The 24486-nt window shown below is 34.6% G+C and overlaps 1 protein-coding gene across 5 annotated transcripts in view; it reads left to right on the top strand.

Moving 5' to 3' along the window:
• LOC106867485 (dynamin-1) overlaps positions 1 to 24486 on the top strand; it is a 126214-nt gene that overhangs the window by 57210 nt on the left and 44518 nt on the right. For 3 of the 5 annotated variants that reach the window (XM_014912370.3, XM_014912369.3, XM_014912367.3), the window contains exons 9-14: positions 4235 to 4302; positions 5915 to 6053; positions 6205 to 6362; positions 9328 to 9376; positions 11016 to 11129; positions 18097 to 18206. In XM_014912370.3, the coding sequence (XP_014767856.1) occupies positions 4235 to 4302; positions 5915 to 6053; positions 6205 to 6362; positions 9328 to 9376; positions 11016 to 11129; positions 18097 to 18206 (638 nt within the window). The remainder of the gene's footprint in view (positions 1 to 4234; positions 4303 to 5914; positions 6054 to 6204; positions 6363 to 9327; positions 9377 to 11015; positions 11130 to 18096; positions 18207 to 24486) is intronic. The other 2 variants (XM_089347508.1, XM_014912368.3) reach the window with 1 other exon arrangement.

The raw sequence follows: 24486 nt of genomic DNA, 5'->3' as shown, positions 1-24486 counted from the left end.
TTGACCAGGATCAAATTGAAATGCAAATTATCTATACATTGTTTATTTCTTTATTTTTTTTTACTCCTTTCATTCATAGTTTTTAGCAAAAAATTCCATTCTGAATTGTATCAACTTAAATATATAATTTTTTATGAAATTGTATTTTGTTTGTAACATTTGATTCTTCAAATGGTGTAAATCTCCACTTAGATATTATCGAATGTGTGGTCTTGGGAGACAACATCCCTGAAAGCTATAGCCCTTGTCATACACTTGTTCTCCTCTACTTTGAGAAGTGTTATCCATTTTCACTTTACATCAAGAAGTAAACTATGTTAACTGTGGAATGAAATCAAAGAGAGAATAATTCTCTCTATATATTACTCTTGAACAAAACTTAATATACTATAATACATCATTATTTTCATGTTAGAGGAAATTTCATGTGGCTAGACTTAAACCTCCAGTCTTATTGAATGAATTATAGTAGCTGCCACAGTGATCTGTGAATTCTCAAAAAAAAAAACCCCAAAATAATAGGGGTGAAGACATGGGTGTATGGTTAAAAAGTTCATTTCAGAACAGTGTGGGTTGTTGGTTTAGTTCCACTGTGTTGTACTTTGAGCAAAAATTTTTCTCTATAGCACTGAGTTGCTTAATGTTTAAAGTGAAATTTTCTAGAATGGGACAGTATGGAATCCAATTGTGTATATGTGTGTATGTAAAAATGTGTGTGTGTTTATGTTTCTGCCACTCAAAAGCAGTAATGTTGATGTACAACATAGTGGTTCAACAAATACACAATGATAAAATGAGTACCAAACCTGAAAATAATTGCTGGGCTTAGTATGCTTAATTAAACTATTGAAGGCAGTGCCCCAGCTTAGTCGCAATGTAATAACAAGTACAAGACTAAATGTATACAATTATAGGTATGAGAGAAATCAGATGTGGTGTGCAAGAGAGACTACTGCACTGGTATGGTCATGTGATGCATATGGACGAAGACAGCTGTGCAAAGAAGTGCTGATCTCTAATTGTGGAAGGAACCTGTAGTAGAGGTAGACCCAGGAAAACATGGGACAAGGTGGTGAAGCATGATCTTCGAACTTTGAGCCTCACAGAGGCAATGACTGGTGACTGAGACCTTTGGCGATGTGCTGTGCTTGAGAGGATCCATCAAGCAAAGTGCACCCATGCTGGTGGCATGTAAAGAATATCTTTTGAACATTGGGCCTCACGAAGGCAAAGTGGCTGAGTTCCTTTCGAGTGTTGGGCCGTATGGAGGCAAAGTGACTGAGTTCCTTTCGAGTGTTGGGCCTCATGGAGGCAAAGTGACTGAGTTCCTTTCGAGTGTTGGGCCTCATGGAGGCAAAGTGACTGAGTTCCTTTCGAGTGTTGGGCATCATGGAGGCAAAGTGACTGAGTTCCTTTCGAGTGTTGGGCCGCATGGAGGCAAAGTGACTGAGTTCCTTTCGAGTGTTGGGATTCACAGAAGCAATGACCAAGACCTTTGGCATTATGTCATGCTTGAGAAGAAGACCCATCAAGCCAAGCAAAATCGTAGTCATGGCAGATACTGGTGTCATGCAAATTGCCGCCTATGCCAGTGGCACGTAAACACACCCTGGTGTCATGCAAATGGCACCCTTGCCTGTGGCACATAAAAAGCACCCATTACACTCTCAGAGTGGTTGGCATTAGGATGGGTATCCAGCCATAGAAAACCATGCCAAATCAAACTAGAGTCTGGTGCAGCCTTCCAGTGTGTCAGCCCAGTCAAACCTTTCAACCCATGCCAGCATGGACTACGGACGTTAAATGGTGAGGTTGATGATGAATGGCAACAATCACCTTAGGATATTTACAGATATATTTGATATGACTGTGTCTTTAGTTACACCCTGATTCACACTTTGCCTTTACATTTATATTCACACACACACACACACACACACACAAACACACACACACACACTGATATATACACACACATGATCTCAGCATTTTTGACATTCTTGTAGCAAAATTATTTACTGAGACACAATTCAAACAAACGAAGAGAGAGGGGGAGAGAAAGAGAATATGGCTAAAGATGAAGTAAAATCACTAGCTTTGCTATGTCTTGATAATATTCCTTCTCTGTCTTTCTATTTAAATTTCCACTTGCTTCACTATCTTCATCTATCTCTTTATTGCTGTCTCTCATTTCCTCTCTCTGTTCTTTCTCTCTATTCGAGTTACTTCACTTAGTATTACATAAAATGTACGTAGATAAGAATATACTATTGTATTAATATAGACTGTGGTTAAAAATATATATAAAAAACAAACAAACAAACAAAAAAAAACAGGATATTCAAGGCTGGAACATTGTTGATCATTAGTCTGCTGAATGAGAGCTGACTTAGAAGCAAAAATCGTGTCAATATGCAAGGTCCCTATCTTCATTGGTGACACTAACTACCTGTGTTGATCAAGATTGGGATATCAAACTTTAAAATCTCTAACCAACTGATTTAGAAGCTGCCATTACTCTACACATCCTGAATGACAATTAGCCCAACTGAGACCAATTGTATATTCCTAATACAATGTTGCGTTACTTAATTGCTTATTTTATCTGTACCCTGTATTTTATCTTCCCTACTCAGAGTTTCTATCAAGCTAAATTTGTATATAATTACCATACTACTATAAATTGATACAAAGAGGTATAATGTTTTATTCTAATATATCTGAGAAGAATGTTTATTTTATTATGGTAGAGTGATAGTCAAAATACCTAGTGATACTTAGTTATGCCCCATTACTGGATCATCATCATTTTGTATCTGCTTTCCATACCTGCATTGTTTGGTTGGGTTATTACAGGCGACTCTATGCTTATTTGGAGTTACTGCCCCTTTCACACAATTTGGAGGACCTTGTCTCACTTTTATGTTTCACATTTGGCATGGGTTCTGTGATGCTTTTCCTAATACTAACTACTTTACAAGGTGCATTGGGTACATTATATCATGATACTAGCATTAGAGGGGTTCTCATGTCTTTGGTATGACTAAAGGGTTCTCTCAGCCTTACATTGTCTCCACTTGTTTGTTAACCACTTTACAGAGTATAATAGGTACATTTTATTGTGGCACCTGTAGTAAAGAGGTTGCCTATGAAATTGAAAAGTCCTCTTTAATCTGTGTCTCTGTTTAAAGCAAATAAGACTGAATGTGACTAGAAGAGAGACTGATGAGCAAGAAGATGTAAGAAGGGAGATTATAATCAGGAGTGTGACAGGGAAATCAGTGATAGGAGTGAGAGGGTAGTAGAGAAATGAGTTATGGAAGAGAGACATTGACAGCTTTGGTTGTTGTTAAAGAGATTGATGAAGAGAATTCTGGTAGAAGTGTAATGGGATAGTGATAAAAATAGTCAAATACTGTTGAGATTAGCTTTTATAAACCAATAAAGAATCCTCCATGTAGTCCAATAAACTAACAAGGGATCCTCCTGCTAGGAATAACAGCCAAATTTCCTTTGAATAACACCCTACCATCTTGAAAAAGGATGGACACATAAGATAATGTGGTTCTAGATACATTATGCTTGAAGAAAAGATGAGAGTTCACAGTTCTAAAGTATTTGATCATAGGTTTCCTGGATCATGGATTATCTGGGGTTAAACAGCTACAACTTTGCTTTCTTTCTTCCAGCAGGTATTGGTCTTGATATAATCGATTATACTTCTCCCTTACTAAATTTGTGGGGAACAGCTGAAACTGGATTAGTATGATTAAGTTGAATTTTGAATTGATATTTGATCCTTGCATTATGTGGTATTGTCCCTTGGATTTGAAACTGGTTAATGATTTCTGCATCAGACATTTGTGATTGACATGCCTAGTCAGTTCTTGTTGGCAATGCTATAGACTGGTTCGAGTTGGTATAACTCATCTTGGGAGAACACCAATATAAGTACAGAAAAGAAGTGGCTGCCGCCCATGACCTTTACAGGCTTTCCCATCTCTGGAACAATCTCTCTCACTTTAAGAATGCATGCACAAAAGAAGAATGCATTGAGATACACCTTTGAAAATGTATAATTTGGTGCAAAAAAGTTGACATGAAAAGCCTTTGCTTGATAAAAGAGTACTTTGTTTCAAGCTTATGATGTTCATTTATTCATTCTTATTTTTATAATTCATATTTTATATATTTATATTAAAATTGTTGTTTCTTTTTCCTTTTTTGTTATTAGGTGGAATTTGATGAAAAAGAACTTCGCCGTGAAATTAGTTATGCTATTCGAAATATTCATGGTATTAGGTATGTAATTCTTCGTTTTCTTTTCCTGTTGATTTTAGCTGTAACTGTTTGATTTATGAACTAAAAACATTTAATCGACTCAAACTAACTTTGAAATCTTTCTTGATCAATATTACTGCAAAACAAAGTTAAACTACAAAGAAATAAATACAATTGGAAGGTATCATCACATACACTTCTTAAAAAAGTCTTAGTGAAATTAGTGATCTTTGTAGCTTCCTTGTGTAATTAAAGACATTTAAAAGTATTTTTTAATACAGTTTATTAGAAAGAAATAACCAAGAAGTCAATAGCATCTAGTCAGTGCAACAATGAGAAAGCAAAAAGTACATTACGTACTCGTTTACCTATTAGTGTGGAGGCGCAATGGCCCAGTGGTTAGGGCAGCAGACTCGCTGTCATAGGATGGCGGTTTCGATTCCCAGACTGGGCGTTGTGAGTGTTTATTCAGCGAAAACACCTAAAGCTCCACGAGGCTCCGGCAGAGGATGGTGGCGAACCCTGCTGTACTCTTCCACCACAACTTTCTCTCACTCTTACTTCCTGTTTCTGTTGTGCCTGTAATTCAAAGGGTCAGCCTTATCACACTGTGTCACGCTGAATATCCCTGAGAACTACGTTAAGGTTACACGTGTCTGTGGAGTGCTCAGCCACTTGCACGTTAATTTCACGAGCAGGCTGTTCCGTTGATCGGATCAACTGGAACCCTCGACGTCGTAAGCGACAGAGTGCCAACAACCTATTAGCATGAATAGTCATTGGTCACAGTACATAAGTTTTGCTATGTATATGACAGAGTTAGAACTGGAAGTATGGGTTTAGCAATAGGAAAATGGTTAGAATGTGAGGTGGGTGAAAAGTACATGAAGAGAACCAATAAGTTCTCTTCATGTTTAGTGCTTATATAAGATGGCTAAAGATAAATGACATTGTAACTTTAGGTATTGAAAGCAGGTTGTGTGGCAGTTATAAAGAAATGAGTTGTATGTGGTTCACTAGGTGTCTAATACAATTAAATTGTAGGAAGTAGTAAATAAAGCAAACTTTGGTAAGTAGCTGCATTAGAGACATTGGGCTGATTGATAGAAAACTGGTGTCCTGTTATGTGGACTGTTAATTTTCATGGTTGATGCTTGTTAAAAAACACTCCTATTAGAAGTAGGGTGATGAATTGAAATGTAAGTATTTCAGAGTTGATGTTGTTTCATGACTGCAGTTTATGGTAAGATGTTGCATTCTAAACCCATTCTTTGGAATTGTAGATAAGCAACAGTTAAAATTGAGACATTGATGACCCTTATTGAAGCTGGCTGAAATATCAATAAGTTGTTTAATTATTTGGAAGTAAACAAATCATAGTGAAAAACAAATGTCAGTATCAGATGAAATCATGAGCTACAGATACTCTCTTGCCACTTTCACAGTCATAAATGCTGTAGCTCATTGATTAGCTGGTTGAAAACATGCAACCTATGATACTATTGTAATTATAAATAAAATCTAGAAAACCCACCTCAAAAGCTTACATCATACAGGCTCTCTTTTTTTATATATTAACATATTATCATTTTTAATTTCTTAAGGCTAAATGTTTTTAATTTTTGTCTTCCAGAACTGGTTTATTCACACCAGACATGGCTTTTGAGACAATTGTCAAAAAACAAATTGAAAAATTACGTGAACCATCGTTAAAATGTGTTGATATGGTTGTTTCCGAACTCACAAGTGTAGTGAGAAAATGTACTGATAAAGTAAGATTTTAATTTTCATTTCTTATTGACTTAAATTTATATATTATATTTTTTACCTAAATTTATATATTTTACCTAAATTTATATATTATATTCTTACTTAAATTCATACATTTTACCTAAATTTATATATTATATTCTTACTTTTTAGATGTCCCGTTACCCCCTTCTGCGAGAAGAAACAGAAAGGATTGTTAATTCTGTTATTCGTGAGCGTGATCAGAAATCTAAAGATAACTTACTTCTCTTGGTTGACATACAATTAGCATATATGAATACAAACCATGAAGATTTCATTGGTTTTGCAAAGTAAGTTGTTGGTGATTTTTAATATTTTAGTATTTGATTTTTATTTTGAGAGTTTTGAAGTAATGATTATAATTGATATCTAAAGAATTAAAAAATTTAGATTCAAATTTAAATATATTCAAATTAATACTTACAATGCATGACCGCAGCCACTTGGCTGAAACACATAAATAAAAAAATAGTTATAGTAATTAATGTTCTCTTGCATTTGCTGAGAACATTGCTTGATACTTTCTAAAAGTGAACTGGAATGTTTAGCTCTGTGTCTATGACATATGATCAGAAACATTCTAGCCATGACCATCCCAAACTTTTTAGAAGTATCTTTAGGAGGACATCATTAACCTTTCTATTTCTATTTGTGTTCTTTCCTTTTTTAAAACAGTTGTATGTGATTTGATTGAGATGTGACTGCTATTTCTAGGAGGACTAGAGGCTTTCATGGTTATGTTGCCAAAGAATATTAACTAATATCCATCAACATTATTATATTAGGAAGTTGCTAGTTTGCTAGTTCTTTCAATGCAAACCTGATCATTTCAACTCAACCTCTTGTATTTTGTGAGGTTCGTGAGTTTGGATAAGTTTGTATATCATGGAGAGAAGTTGAAATCTGACATTTCAGGGCAGACCTTTCATTTGAGAGAAAAGAAATTTTTCAGTATTAAATTCTGTTTCTCCCCATTGCACATGAACTTGTCCACCCTCCTGAATTTCATTTCATAATTTTTGATAACCCAATCCATCTCAGATTGTTTTTTTTTATGTTACCTTCAATTTATCCTTATTCAATTTTGTAACAATCATTATTTTGGGACATATTTCCTAGGTATTTTCATTGAAATATTCATGCTTCTTAAGTTGTCTTTGGTTGTAGCCATAGTTATAGTTATCTTTGTTTTTAATCTATTTTCAAGTCAGACAGGACTTATGAACATAGTAGGATGTCAGTTTAAGTTTTTACAGTCATGCTATGAAAGAATTAAAGCATTCCTGCAATATTTTCACTGTTTGCATTGCTCACTGAGCTTGTGGTTGATGTGCTGAGCATCAAATTAGTAAGTCATTTTAGTGTTTGAGATAAATTACTTGAAACGAAGCTCTTCCAGCTAAGAAATGTTTCTTGTCATTTTCTGCTATGAGCATATTTCAAGTTTCAGCTTTAGCTTTGTCTTTAACAAGTCTTGTGGTAAGCTATCTAAAATTATCTTGAAAATAATCCACAACAACAGAATGTTTGTTGTTTATCTTACAAAGGCCTGCTGTTGTGTTTTGTCATCAACAGTTTAGTATGAAGTGTATTTGTTTTTGCATTTAAAAATGCATCTATATAGCTCTGTTGGGAGAGCACACAAGTTTTATGTGATCAAATCAATCTTCTATAATCAATCTTCTATAAATTTGGTGATTGAATCTATTTTGTTGGTTGAAATATAAAAATAACTCAAGCAATATTAGTTTTTGGAAGAATAACTGTTTCTTCATTCTTCATTCTGTTTTGGAAGATCGTATGATGAAGCTATCTAAAGAAAAATTAATTGAATACAAAAGATCTAACAACGTTTATGATTTACTAGAATTGATACTCTCAGTATGGCTTATTTATTCATCCACCTCACTTTTTGTCTAATATATCTTTCAGTCTGATCTTTCATTTTTTAAAAACTTGATTTCACATTTATTGTTTCTGCTTGCTCTCTTAGATGTTCAGATGCCTGAACTTGTAAAACTATACTTCTTTGTTTAGCATTGTTTCATTTTGACTATGTACAAAGATTATATCTAGTTTGAAGAAGAAAATGAGGAGTAAGTGAAAGAGCATCAACTATGAATTGTAAACAAGTTTGTGACCTTAGGTTATCTGGAAATTATTTTGTCCAGTTCTTTACTGCAATACTTCTAATTTTGTAGTAATGTTTTTTGATATGCATTGATTCTTCCCCCTCCCCATATTGTATTTATACATACACACTTGTGTCTGTGTGTGTGTGTGTGTATATACATCTATATTATAAACAAAACAAAAATCCAGATACAGTGGTAGGAGCTGAAGTGCCAGCCACTATGAATTATTATATATAAAACAAATATTTAAACTCTTCTAAAATAGTTTTTAGTTTATAATTTCAAAAGAGGACAGTTAATTGTTTTTTTAAAGTTTATGATATGCTTTATACATTAACTGATGAATCCATACCACCAGATGGCATTATTCTGGATATCAACTGATGCGTATAGAGTCTAAAAGGAAAGAATGCTTCTTTAAAGCTTTACCCAAGCTGAATCAAACCCAACTAGACTGAAATCATGATTCCTTACTGCTTCTTCTTCATCATTATCATCGTTTAATGTCTGCTTTCCATGCTGGCATGTGTTGGATGGTTTGACAGAAGCCGGCCAGCTGGAGAGCTGCACCAGGTTCCAATCGTCTATTTTGACATAGTTTTTATGGGTGGATGCCTTTCCTAATGCCAACCACTTCACAGTGTGCTGGGTGCTTTTTATATGACATCAGCATGGGTGCTTTTACCTTGCATTGGCATGGGTGCTTCTTATGTGACAGTGAAATGGGCACTTTTATGTGGCACTGGCATGGGTGCTTTTTACATGACACTGAAATGGGTACTTTTTATGTGGTACAAGCTTGCAAGACATGCACCTCTCGGCAGAGAAAGGGAGTGGTCAAGAGCATGGCTGTAAAGGACATGCTTGTACGTCTTACTTGCTTCAGTCTAGGTGTTATGACTGCAATACTGGTGTTTTTTGTTCATTGTTGTGATTGTCTTTTATTGTTTTTTTTTTTTTGTATTTTCTCTTATTTATTAAGTTTATATATTTATCCTGTAGAGAATAAAGTTGATAGAAACAAAAATGCTGCCAGCTTTTTTATCTGTGTAATCAGTTTTTTAAATTCAGAACAAAATATTTTATTTCAAACTAATACTATTTATTTGTGTTTTTTTAGTGCTCAACAAAAGTCTGAAAACACCAGTAAAAGAAAACTAGGGAATCAAGTACGTACAATAAATAAATATATATATATATATAAACATATGCATGCACATATATATATATTTCATCTTTTACTTGTTTCAGTGATTAGACAGTGGCCATGCTGAGGCACTGCCTTGAATTTTTAGTTGAATGAATCGACCCTAGTACTTATTATTTTAAAGTCTGATATTTATTCTACCAGTCTCTTTTGCTGAACCACTAAGTTACAGGGACGCAAACACACCAGCTGTGGTGGTGGTGATGGCGGGGGCAAACAAATACAAAGACACACGCACATAGATATACATACATACATACATGTATACACAATGGGCTTCTTTCTGTTTCTATTTACCAAATCCACTTGCAAAGCTTTGGTCGGCCTGAGGCTAATATAGTAGACACTTGCCCAAGGTGTCACCCAGTGGGATTGAACTTGGAACCATGTGGTTGGGAAGTGAGCTTCATACCACACAGCCATGCCTGCACATATATATGTGTGTGTGTATATATATATATATATATATATATATATATATATATATATATATATATATATATATATATATATATATATATATATATATATATATATATATATATATATATATATATATATTGGGTCATCACATAAGTAATGTGGTTTTTTCAATTGCATGAACTAAAAGTTTGAGGGAGATAGAATAAACTACCTGCATCAACTTGCTATAAAAGCAGATAGTAATTTTACCTAATTATTCTTAGTGCAAGTTTTGAAGAGTGCTGAATAATAATAATAATAATAATAATAATAATAATAATAATAATAATAATAACAATAACAACAATAACAACAACAACATCAACATCGAAAAATACCTTAGGAATGATAACCCAGGTTCAAAATTTCCCCAAGATGCCTGATGAAGGCTGGAGGGTATATCAGCCGAAACGTGTTAACAACAAACCAGATAAGGACAAATATCTGTCAAATGTAAATAATGTAAATAATGTACATAATTCCTCATCTCTTAAATATAGAACTGTATCATATATTCTGCCTTCCACTTGTTGAGAGAAACTTTTGCTGTCAGCAGAAGTAATAACTTTGAATTTTTCACTATGTCCTTACTCTAGCTCCTGTGTTTTCTCAGCACCTACTTCTTGTGTTGATTAGGTCCCCTTCATAATGGAAGCTATCAGCTAGATGTTAGAAGCTTTCTGAATAATTGAGGGACTTCATTTCTTAGGTGTTATTACTGTTAGTCACTCCTGTGCATATGAAATCCTTTTGTTTCAACCTGTCAGTATCCTACTGCATTTTATGTACCCATTGTTTGCATTGGGTTCAAAGTATTCTATTCCTACATACTCCCTTTCTGCATATTGAGTGTTACCACTTCCCAGTTGTTACAAGATGGCCTATAATATAAACACATATGTCAATTTATTTTGATATGTATCATTTGGTAGTGGTAGGGTATCAGTAATATAAACACATATGTCTAAAACTAGGCATATATACACATATAGTGAAGTTTGTGATTTTGTACAAGTCGGTATTGGCATTGGGAAGTATAACATGACTTTCTTGCAGAAATGCTATTTTAAATGTTGCATGGGTCCTAAGAATGTTTTTCAATAAACAACTACTTTTATTTCTGCTCTTTCATTTTCCAGGTAATACGTCGAGGGTGGTTGACCTTGCACAATATCAGCTTCATGAAAGGTGGATCAAAAGACTTTTGGTTTGTCCTTACAGCAGAAACTTTCTCTTGGTTTAAAGATGAAGAGGTATGTATATATAATTCTTTTATTTTCAACTGCATTTACTAATTGAAATATTCTCTATATAGAACTTAATATTGTCTATGGATTAATTCATAACAGTTACAGAATGTTAGTGGTAACGAATCTCACTTCTGATGCTAGTGGTCTGTTGCGTGTGATATTTCTTCATTGTGTCAGTATGATACATGTTATATGTTTGTTATCAACTGTCTGCTGTGTCAGAGATATTGTGTCATTGTGACAATGTGCTATATATTACATGAGTTATTTCTGTGAAATTTGCAGTGAAATAGAAATATTTTTAATATGTAATTTGAGAAGCACTGAGTTAAAATGATGGCAAGAACTCATGGAATGTTTACTGATGAAAAAGAAAAATGTATGAATGAATGGATTGGATGTGTAGTATTAATTCTTACTGTGTGTATAAGAATTAGTTTGTAGTGTACTCTCCTAAAGTATATTTAGTTATTGTTCAGCTTCAGGTCAGTCCTTATCAAGCAGACCTATATTTAAAAGCATTCCAGTCAAGATTGTCCTGCTTTTTTGCTACATGTAGAGAACCTAGAACCATATTATCCAAGGTGTTCTTTATCAAGCTGGTGGAGTGTGATCTGAGAAAGATTTACAGCAGGTCGAACAACCATAAAAACGTTTTTCTTTGATAAACACTGATGTAAATAAAATGTGCAGTAACATAAGAACTAAAATCTAGTATTATGGAAAATTTGTTATCCAACCTAAAATGTGTAGTATAGAGAGATTTGATATTGTAAATTATTATGCTTCACTGTATTTTATAATCTTTTCTCATTAAATGTTGGGCCTTGTAAGCATTCTAATTATTTGTTAATTTGGTTACTAAATTTTCCTTTCACTTTCTCCACTGTCAGCATCCAGCTGTAGAAAACAAAATATGTCTGACCTATACAAGCATGAGAAAGTGGACGTTAAATGATGATATGTGTATGTGTATATATATATATCTTTTAATGCATATCTTTATGAAATTATAGCTATATATGCATATTTTTGGATGTGCTTGTATGAATGTGCAGTTGTATACCCACTGGATGACTCCACCATCATTGAAAAAAACAAACTATATATATAAATCTTGGAAACCCTAACTACATTGCAGTTCAATGATGGCTAGTAAGTAGAAACTTCAAAGTCACTGTCAACCTTTTCTTTGCAAAGTATAAACATGTGCACACACACATACCCATGCATACATGCGCGTGAATACATGAAAAGTTGATACATTTTCATAAACTGTGTGGTGTATATACTTAAATGGCTAAATTCTTCATAAATCTCATAGTAACTCTATATATTTTCTTTAGTAATATGATGATAATATCCAGTAACAAGTTCTTTATATTTTCTACTTCAGGGCAAATAAAGATTATTTTTTCACAATTTTATTGTCTAAAGCATATTCAAGTTGAGGATACTGTTACACAATGATAAAAACAGCACATTTTTATTTATCGGTATAACATCCTGATTTACTTCTTCAGTTTTGAAATGCCATCAGATGTTGCCCTTTTCTAAATAACATGCATGAAAAAATATCTCTCAGATATGATCTTGCAGCAATCTTTCAAATGACACTTCAATATATAGTAAAATTATTTATCTACTTGCTAAAAATTTCTATATACTGAATTCCACTTGCCTTCAAGTTTCGGAAAATGAAGAAAAGCAAGAACAGCAAACACTGCTTTTTCACTGCTGCCATCTCCAACATTTGTTACTGATATATTTTAATATTAGTAATCTTCAGATTTACCTTTCAGGGAACATTTCTTATTAGAATGCATTGATCTGTCTTTCGATTAATTTTCAAAACAATAAGAATTTAGATGGTAAAATTATCAACTTGTTATTGTTGTTTAGGTTAAATTTGATTGAATTATAGTGATCTAATTTTTTTCTCAGATTTAGGACTATACTGCCTTTCCTTGTTTAAGATAATAGAGTTTAAATGTGATTTAAGTGTGATTTGGCTGTTATCTCAAGCAGGTTGACTGAACATGTAGAGGCTTCTTTGGTGGTTTGATTTACCATTTTTTTTTTACATAGTAGTAAATTAAAATGCTGCTTGCAATATAAATTAGTTTTTTTTTTGCATAAATCTTATTAACCGAATTCTCACATTATTATTTATGTTATAAGAATTAGGTCAAGTTGACAAAATGAAATAAAAATATATAGACCAGAAAAAAAAATTTTTAATTACAATATTGTAAAAGAACAAATCTCTAACACAGTCTAATGACTGAAACAAGTAAACGATAAAAAATAAACCCCGGAAGGACTTTGGTGTGTTTTTACATCATTACTACTGGCATTTTTGTCTGGCTGTGTTTACTGAGTAATCTTCTTTTCAGCACATTCTTGCTTAAGAACTACTTACTTATTATATTATTACTGCCAGTTGTTGAAAGCAACTGTTTGATGTAGTCTATATTAACATTCTGTAGGATTTTTGTTTTTCTCAAATGTTTAAAAAAAATTTTTTTTTTAACTATGAAGCATTAGGTTGTTATGAATGTTAATTAGGTTACATTGCTTTTCCGTGCAATTGTAATTTGGCTTTGAAGAAAGAGTGATCAGGTTCCAAGTTCATCTGCTATTTAGCATAACAGTCAGATACTGCACTAACCCAGTAAGGTCTTATTAAGAATGAGGATGATCTTTATTTAGTTTTTGCCATCATCATTTACTGCTTGGCAACAAACAATTGTTTTGCTGTCTGCTTAGTGTAATGCTGCTGTCAGCAATTTATTGACAATTATGTACAGTTATCATTTGAGCCTGGTGTTGCCATCCGGTTTCACCAGTCCTCAGTCAAATCGTCCAACCCATGCTAGCATGGAAGGCGGACGTTAAACGATGATGATGATGATGATGATCATTTTGAGACAATGATAATGCCCCACTCTCGTGAAAAATCTCATTTGAAAACATAATCTTCAGAAATTTAATTAAAGAAAGAAGCAAGGAATGTTGAATATTGTTTATACTGGTCCTTTATTGCCATATTTTATGTTGGTTTGATATGACTGGCATCATCACCTTATTGATCCTTTGTGTCAGTCTAACTGGGCATAAATATATGGTTTGTTAAAGAAAATTTTGTTTATTTTAGTTTGAGAAAGAAAGGGAATGCCCATAGCCTTTACAGATTCTCTAAGCTTGTGAGTTTGATGCGGTTGATATCCAGCATGAATTTCCACTGGTGGTTGACATTTGTGAGCAAAATATGAGCAGGTTGAATACTACGGAGAATGGATTGAACTAAATGTTTGATAAGTCAGATGTGAGGAAGAAAAGCAGGTGCATTGAGTGTTTGGTAGGGTGAGTGTATACAGTTTTATCAACTCAGAGAAAGAAAACTGTTACAGTAGAGGAAGAGGGTGAACGTACCTTTTCAGCTCATTAACAGTTCACAGCTAAACCTTCTAGGCTCTCTACAACTGTTAGACTTTACAATGTCTTGTATTAGTTAAAATATGCTTATCAGTTAGATATCCTCTTTTGAATGTTTGGCAGAATTGTTTTCTTTTTTCTTTTGTCAGAGTCGAAGTATTTTCTATTTTCCATGAAAGAAAAAACCTTGACTTTGATAGCAATCTTGGTTATGTTTTTGTTATGTGTAGCTGCTATGAAAGATCTCCAGAGAACATGAAACCTATCATTTGTAAAGAATTTGAAGGGTTTAGTTATGAGTTGTGTGTTTCTTTGATATATGTTTTGGTGCTGTTGTCATGTCCTCATTACATAACTTCATAAAGATATATACAGTTACATGTGAAAGTTGGTGGATTGTCAGAATTGTTAAAGCATCAAATAAAATGCCTTCTGGTATTTAATTTGGCTCTTTATATTCTGAACTCAGCTCCCTCAGTGGTCTGTTTTGCCTTTCATCCTTCTGGGGTCAGTAAAATAAAGTACCAGTCCATAGTGGAGGATTGGTAGAATTGTTAGAGTATTAGATAATATGCTTTATGGTATCTGTTCTGGTTCTTTATGTTCTGAATCTGCAGGCAGATGTGGCAAACTTGGCTGTTCTGGTCATTGAGATGGTGTTTTGTTAAATACTATCCAAAACAAAAGCAATAGGAAAATACCTCTGTATTCCCCCCTATGAACATTCCACAATATGCACATAATACTTGTGAAGAAAGTCACCAGGAGTCATTTGCCAACCTGATGGTGCAAGAAGGGAAGTGGATGACAGAATGGAGGTGACAAGGACTATAAGAAATGGTGTTCCCATAACAATACCATTCCCATAACATTGCTGCATGTATATTTCTATAATTAAATCTGATTATATTAGCTGCAATCACATTTTCTCTCTGTTATTGAATATTTTGAAATTATTTATTAAAAAATTGTGTAAGATATGTAATCTTTTGAACACAGTGCATAACTGGTTGCTTATTGGTACTTGGAAGTTGGGGTGGGGATAGTTTGATGAAAGATTCCAAGAATTTGAATTAGCTACAACGAACTGTATCCTGTATCATTGATTCCCAATAATATATTATAATATATCCATCAATCTTCAATACCAAATACATGTAAACAAAGTATGATCATTCCATGATTGCAACCAAGTTTTATGTGCATGATATCTCAACCAACTTGTGAAGCTTTCTTATCCCTTTATTCCTCAGAACTGTCAGTATGGCTATTTCACATTTTCACAATATGAATGGTGCATTCTAAAGTAGAGGCCAGCAAAATATATCTCTCTATTTTTTTCTTCTTCTTCATCTTCCAAGTTCTTATATTTTATTTCAAAGCTGCATTAAAGAAACCATTACAAAATAATAGAAATGAAAATAATCTATAAACTATAACAGCAAATGTCTACCACCACACCAGAATTCACTCTGTAACCTAGTTGGCAAATGAATGTAGGCTGTGGTGGTTAGAAGGGACCTTTTTTTAAGTTTTGCTGAGGACCAACATCAACCACTTTACACCCTGTAAAGTGGCTGGTGTTAGGAAGTGTATTTTGCAATAGTAACCATGTACCAAAAATATTGGGAGATACAAGTGAGATATGGTCCTCTGACTCATCTAATAAGTCATTAACTCTAAATAAGAATTGACACAGACCACCTAAGGATTGTGATTGTTGTGACTGCATACAGCTAGAGTTTGTTCTGCCTTGCATTTTAAAGTACATCATAGTTGTAATGTCATTTTGATATTTCTAGAGTAAGAAAATTTAACAGAAAGATTAGTTTGAATATTGATGAGCTTTTTTAAAGAATGTTGCTGAGTAAACATTGCAACTCTAGTGAAATATAAAAAGTTTAAACTGACCCCCCCCCCCCCCCCCCAAATCCCCCAAAGAAAACAAAAGGCAAAACATTTGAATTTTTAAAACAGATTTTTGCACTGAATATTATAAATACTCTTTTGCGAAATATTTAATCAAACTTTTTAATACTAAATCCCCTTTCATTCTTTTGAAAATAAAATTAATTTCCATGGTTTCTCCCAACCTAACAGTCTAACATTTGATTGTATTTGTATTAGAACAGTGCTTGAATGTATCCTACAATGTAGTATTTGTTATACCTCTCAACATCTCTGTACTTCAGAACTGATATGGTAATGTAAAAACCTTTAGATTTTTAAAGAGTCTAAGCTAATCAGTCTTAAATGTAATTTTGGAATTTTTTTTTTTTATATCTGAAAATAGTTTAATAGTAATAGAAATATTTGTTGACCATTTCTGTTTCTTTTTTTTTTTTCTCCAACTATGGTAGACATGTTCACTGCTTTGATTGTTCTAATCTTGTTCATTGAATGATACTAAAATTTTGCCTGTAATTATCCCAGTTACTTTTCGCTTATTTTTTGATGTATGGAATGGTTTGCTAGCTCTCTTCCCAACTATTTCAAGCGAAAATGATTCAGCGATATATCTCTTACTGAGATTCTCCTTTTGTTATCTTTATCACCGTAATTTCTCTCTACTTCCATTGTAATTTTGATAACCCATTAGTTTCTTTGCCATCTTCTCATTTCATGTAAACTCTTATCTTTTCCAATATTCCCACAGCCTGTGTTCTTTTGCTGTCACATCTTCTAATAACTCCTATTTCCAACTTTCAAGTATTTATGGTTTGGATAAAATAAGCTGACTTTCGATTCTAGCTATACACTATTATTTAGTTCATAATTCAGACAACATTACTGAGAAAAATATTTACATAATTATTAAAATTATAACAATGTAGCAAGTTATCATCATCTTATGAGTGCCATATGCACTAAAATGCCACCTAATAATGTTTTTTATTTGCTACATGTGAATTGATATGTAATTTTATATCATTCACTCCTTATTCATAAAAGGCATTGGAAGTGTTAAACTTAGTAAATAAGTTATTCTTTGAGATAACTGCAATGTTACATGTAAGATAAATTTTTTAAAATGTTCATGATTCAAGTGTTTTTGCTATGAAAAATCATATTAGTATTGTATTATATCACTAAACACTAGATTGTTTAGATTTGCTGATGTATTTTACTTTTCTGGTAACAATATTTTGTTAATAACCCACCCATGCCTTTCTGTAATTGCAGTTAGCCCTTGCTGCGTGTTGAAGGTGCTAACAATCTCAGAGTAAAACCTCAAATGGTCTCTATATTTTAGTCTCAGCTTAGCTCACATTTAGTTTTAATTAGAATACTTTTATGTAATTTTTTTTTTTAGTTTCAACAATTTCAATGGAGATAATTTCTTGAAGATATGCAAAATGACCAAACTTATTAGATAAGATATTTTCATTTTTTTTTTCTATCATCATAAAGACTATTCTCAAGTGAATTGAAAAAATCTATTTCTCATAATGAGAGTGAAATTTGCTCCTCTCAGAACTACTTCATTTATTTACTGGCTTTGCTTGGATATTTTGACATGATTCCTTTGTAGGAAAAAGAAAAGAAATATATGCTCCCAGTGGACAACTTGAAAGTTCGTGATGTCGAAGCCGGAATATTGTCGAGACGTCCTACATTTGCCCTGTTCTCTTCTGAAAATAGGTATCTGGTTGTGCATTGTTTCAGTAGAAATTTTAGTCTGCATACAATCATTGGCTGTTGCTGAGTTCTTACTAACTGCATGCTTTTACTGACATACTCCTGCTGCATATAATTATTGCTTTGTCTTGCATGTTGCACATTGCTACTTCACCGGAACATTTTCTGCTTGAATATAAATGACATGAGTTATCTTTATTAACATCACCTTGACATTTATCTAACCTCATTTACTTATATCAACATTCAAAATTATCTTGCAGATTAAAGGAAAAACAAATGGATTTTCTTTCTTTCAGAGTTTCTTAAATCAGGAATGTTGTTGGATCAAAATCTCTTTCATGTTGAAGTCTAGCTTTATTCTGGATAGCAGTGGTCTTTGACTTAATCAAGTCAAGATATCTTCATGACAATTCTGTGGCTTTGTATGATGTAGTCCTGAATTTTCCCCTACTTATTTACATCTGTGATACCACACCCTATTCAGCAAGGGTGAAGGTACAATTACTCTTTCCAAATATGGTGAGGTAGTTTTCAATATACTGTGATTGCTTTCGTCTTCCTCTTAATATCTCTTCATCCAAATGAGCATTACGGCTGATTGCATGAGCAAAATATGGAAACTGGGCCATGTTTGTCTACATTTTAACTACATATTTTGATAACTTCTATCCTTGAAGATTTGCAGTTTGTCTGAATGTGTACTTCTATCTTGTTGATGTTAATTTTCAGATCATGCTTACAAGTTCTCAGAGATGTATGTCACAGTCAAATACGATTACTAATAGTCATAGTCAAGTACAATTACTAATTAAACATACATTATTTTGACACATTTGTTATATTTCAGTCTATAGTATGTATGTTGGTTCAAGGGTTAGGGGTAATTATTAAGCATATACATTAACATCTACATATCTGAGAGTCTTATTTACTATGTACTGTGTGATGTATATAAAACACGTTTTACACTCAGAATAATAATAATAAAAAAGAGATATAAATATATTTAACAGAATGTTTATAAACAATTTTAAGGCAAGTGTAGGAGCAGAAAAAAATTATCTGTACAAAATATAAATGCTGGTTGGTTGATTTCTCCAGTCCTGTTTGTATAGCAAGTGAAGGAGAGAGAAAGTAAATGAGTGATATAGAGAGACAGTTACTATAAGAGGTGCAGGATGAGTGCATATACAAGACTTGGTGGTAGGAGGCAGAAGGGAGGTTTAAATGACCGAGTAGTTAAGGGAGGAGTTATGAGATTTTAAGGTAATAAATATTATTTTTATGTAAACTAGAATTTGTTTCATCATTTCGTATAAGCACCAAGGAATTTGATAAAAAGTTAAATTCTTATTGTATGGATGTCATATTTCTTGATATTACCCATAGTGGTAAAAGTATACTTCTTAAGTTACTCATCATTTGACAAATAACACTCTAGTATTCATATAATGCTATATATGAGAAAGTATGTACATTGAGGGAGGCAAAGTTATGTGCTTTGCTCAGAAGCAGAGCACAAAATATCTGTAAGAGTTAAACCATGTATTCTCTGTTACAAAAGGGATTTTTCAAGTCTTGCAAATGATATGAGGTAGTCCAAAGTTATGAAATATCCTAAATAGTATAGCTTTCTCTGTAGAAATAATTGTCCCACTAGCATAGATATGTTACACTCTACAGAGCACAATTAATAGTAACCATTTTGAGTTTGAAGACTCATGAATAACTTTTATTTTCCTTATTGAGTTTGGAGGGGCGAATAATACTTGTAACCTCCAAGATTGGTGAGCGTAACGTTGTTAATGTTCCATTGAAACTGTTGCAAGTGAACACGGTAACACATGAGCAAAGTGACAGTTCCAGAGAGCCAGTTTTTTTGCATAGGAAGGACTGCTTAAAGTGATTTATGTGGGGCCAGCAGAGATGGATACAGCAAAGGTGATGAGAAGTGTAAAGCAGAATGGAACAGGGGTACCTGAATGGTGGACATTTCAGTTCAGCCAGTTCTGAGAAGGCCATTATTGTAGCGATAGAAAAGACAAAGAGGAGACAGTGTGTCCTGTAGTCCTATGGTTAGAGCATGCTCATGAGTGATTGTCAGTCAGTTAAGTGACTCTTCTCTGGATGTGGTTCAAATTGTCTATGTTCATTGCTGCAGCACAATTCTAGATATGGGAGTAGTACTTACATTTTGTAAAGTGAAATCATTTCTGACCCTGAAGAAAATTGCCAATTTTATGGAAATAGTCCTAGCTATGCTAAAACAATGCTTTTGCCTGGAGAGATCTTTGGCTATGTGTGGCTCCAGCATTTGGAGTGACTGAGGGCTCTAGCTGCAACTGATTTGATGTGGTGAGGGCGTATTTTCTTAATATTCCTCAATTTTTATTTTGCTCTTAAAAGGGACAAGGTTGGCATGGCACCACTGAAGGATGCTCTCAAGATTTCTATTTATGAAATCAATGCAGGTTTGGTGCAAGGTGTCTAGGGTCCATGCAGATGATGCATGACTGGGAAAGTTAGAGAAGACTGAAAGGTCATGTCATCTGCATAAGAATGGCCTTGTTGGATCTGCCACTGTCAACACATGCTGTAATGACACAATCAGACAGGAAGATACCAATCTAAGAGATGAGGGACAAGTGGAGTCCAAAGACAAGAAGTTTTGGTACATGTGCTTGCCAGACACCCGGTTTGTGGAATATTGAATATTAAGTTTTCACATATAAGTTCTATTTCTACAGTGGTTGTAAGATTCTGTGCTGAACCACTAACTGCATGATTTATATCTTAACTGAAACTATTGTGTTGTACTATTGAGCAAGGCACATAACTCTGCCTACACCAATTTGACTGACAAAAAAAAAAAAAAATAAAATAAAAAGGGTCCACTTCTATTTCACAGTTGTGTAAGGTGGCAGTTTGGCAGAGTTGCTATAGTGGGAGATAGAATACCTCATAGCACTTGTTCTAACTCTCTGCCCTCTGAGTTTAAGGTACCATTGTCTTTCACTTGTTTGGGATTATTAAATAAAGTGCCAATAAAGGGCAATGGAATTGGTAGAATTGTTAGGGCATTGACATGCTTTGTAGTATTTGTTTTTCGCTTCTTGTGTTGTGACGGTATTACCTGTGACAAGACTGGTGCTAAGCTAACTTTACGCTTGGGTAAAGTAGCATTAGTGGGTCTGAATAGAAGAGGCTTGCAAGCATGAATAACTGCATGTGCTATATATATATATATATGGACACATAAGCTATGGACACATAAGCGGTGCAGCAACATCAAAGGCAGGTTAACTAGCAAGTTAGTTTTTGTTTGTGGCAGATGTTCAGGTGCAATAAAGACTGCAAACAAACAGGAAACAACTTCTATCTCATTCCAGGGTGAAAAACTAGAGGTAGTCGATAGCTTCCGCTATCTGGGCGACCAAGTTAGTAGTGGGGGTGGGTGCGCTGAAAGTGTAGCTGCTAGAATAAGAATAGCCTGGGCAAAGTTTAGAGAGCTCTTACCCCTGCTGGCGACAAAGGGACTCTCACTCAGAGTAAAAGGCAGACTGTATGACGCATGCGTACGAACAACCATGCTACATGGCAGTGAAACATGGGCTGTAACTGCTGAGGACATACGTAAGCTCGCAAGGAATGAAGCCAGTATGCTCCGTTGGATGTGTAATGTCAATGTGAATACCCGTCAGAGTGTAAGTATCTTGAGAGAAAAGCTGAACATTAGAAGCATCAGTTGTGGCGTGCAAGAGAGACGATTGCGCTGGTATGGACATGTGGTGAGAATGGAGGAGGATAGCTGCGTGAAAAAGTGCCACACCCTAACAGTTGAGGGAACCCGTGGAAGAGGTAGGCCCAGGAAGACCTGGGCTGAGGTGGTGAGGCAAGACCTTCGTACATTGGGCCTCACCGAGGCGATGACTACGGACCGAGACCTTTGGAAATGGGCTGTGCGTGAGAAGACCCGGCAAGCCAAGTAAGATCGTTGCCAGTGCCCCTGGACTGGTTCTTGTGCGGGTGGCACATGAGATGCACCATTTTGAGCGTGGCCGTTGCCAGTACCGCCTGACTGGCTCCTGTAGGATTTTCGAGCGAGATCGTTGCCAGTGCCCCTGGACTGGCTTGTGCGGGTGGCACATAAAAGACACCATTTCGAGCGTGGCCGTTTTCGTGCGGGTGACACGTAAAAGCACCCACTACACTCTCTGAGTGGTTGGCGTTAGGAAGGGCATCCAGCTGTAGAAACTCTGCCAAATCAGACTGGAGCCTGGTGTTGCCATCCGGTTTCACCAGTCCTCAGTCAAATCGTCCAACCCATGCTAGCATGGAAAGCGGACGTTAAACGATGATGATATATTGATAGCAGCTTGCAACTTTAAGTTTTGTAGGCTTGTCAAACGAACCTATCTCATCAGGCAGAAACTTTGTAGGTGCAGGTCTATGGTTTCATGGGACATGTGAGTCAGCATTTGGAGCATGATGCAGTCCTCAGTTTTGTCAGATCCTGTCACACTGTCTTACTCATGCCAGCATGGGACATGGACATTAAATGATGATGATGATAATGATAATATAATGCAATAATATAATGGCTACTGTTAAGAAAGGTATCCATCCATAGAAACAAAGCCAAAAGTAGAACATTTAATCAAGCTGTAGTCTTCCAATCAAGCTAGGAGGGCAGTAACTCTGAATAATAACTGACTTGGACTGTGACAACCCATTCAACCCATGTTTGCATGGAAAGTAGTTGTAAAACAATAATGGTATATGTGAATGGTAGAAAAGACTTCCAGTTTAATAACTGTCAGTAGCATGTCCATCTTATAAGCTGTTTTGTCCAGTGTACTTTTGTTGTCACTGTGAACAGTTTTAACAATCATGCTGATATTGCAATAGTTGTTGTTGGTACATCTACTTGCCATCCTTCCTTGAGTTATATGGGTTGTCAGGATCCAAGTTAATTCTTTATTTACTATCCTCCTAGGCACATCAGAGGTGCTGTTCCTTGAAAAGATGCCAGTGGCAGTGCTGTTGTTTGTGTAATAGTAAAAGAAGTTCAGGTGGTAATGTGAAAAATTGTTGAAAAAGATCTTGAAAATATTGAAATATTGTATGAAATTTTCACATCATGAGTGTGCATGTTCAAATCACTTAGGGGTTACCAATAAGTATATTGAGAATATATTTTCCCATTTATTGTTTAGTATAGAATCTTATCAGTGCTTTCTAAATTTCTAAATTTGGTTGGAGCTATACTTTTAAAACCACGATTTTCTGAAATAAAAGTTTCACTCCCACAGTGAAACTTTCCTTCATTATTATACAAAAAGCATGACCAAAACCTTTGTTTTTCAAAACCAGTGTGAAATTAATTTGAATCAAATATAATAGCCAAATAAGAAATTGTTCTTAGTAGTGGCTGTAACACCATGATAAAATATTCCCAGTACACTTTGTAAAGTAGATGTTGCTAGGAAGGTCATCCAGAAGTATAAACCATATCAGATAAAGCATAAGAGCTAGATACATTCCTCTGATATGACTAGGAGCATAGTAACTCCAAATAAGTACTGGCTTGGACAATGACAACCCATCAAAAACATGGAGGCATGGAAAGTAGATGTAAAATGATAACGGTGATGAAGTTCATTGTTTTTGAATATTCTGATAAATGTAGGAACAGCCAGTGCCAGAAGTGCATTAATCTGGCTAATCATCTGCTTTGGATGCAGTCATTCTCACTTAGTCCAAGTATCTGCATCTTTGCTTCATATTCTTTCTCTTTATTTTGGGTCTTTCTGAATACAGTACTATATTCATTTTTTAAAATATATCCTCCTGTCTGTTGACATATTGGCAAAGTATCAGAAATATTTACTCTTTTACTTGTTTCAGTAATTTGACTGTTGCCATGCCGGAGCACTGCCTTTAGTCGAGCAAATCGACCCTAGGACTTATTCTTTGAAATCCTAGTACTTATTCTATCAAGTCTCTCTTGCCGAACTGCTAAGTCACGGGGATGTAAACACACCAGCATCGGTTGTTAGGGGGACAAACACAGACACACAAACATACACACACATATACGATGGGCTTCTTTCAGTTTCCATTCTACCAAATCTACTCACAAGGCTTTGGTCAGCCCGAGGCTATAGTAGAAGACACTTGCCCAAGGTGCCATGCAGTGGGACTGAACCCGGAACCATGTGGTTGGTAAGCAAGCTATTTACCACACAACCACTCCTACACCTATTTGTTCAACAAGAAT

The sequence above is a fragment of the Octopus bimaculoides genome, chromosome 2 (genome assembly GCF_046866305.1).
Source record: "Octopus bimaculoides isolate indiv1 chromosome 2, ASM4686630v1, whole genome shotgun sequence".
NCBI classification, from domain to species: domain Eukaryota; kingdom Metazoa; phylum Mollusca; class Cephalopoda; order Octopoda; family Octopodidae; genus Octopus; species Octopus bimaculoides.
Note: the sequence above shows the minus strand (reverse complement) of the source record. Positions and strands in the feature narration are given on the sequence as shown.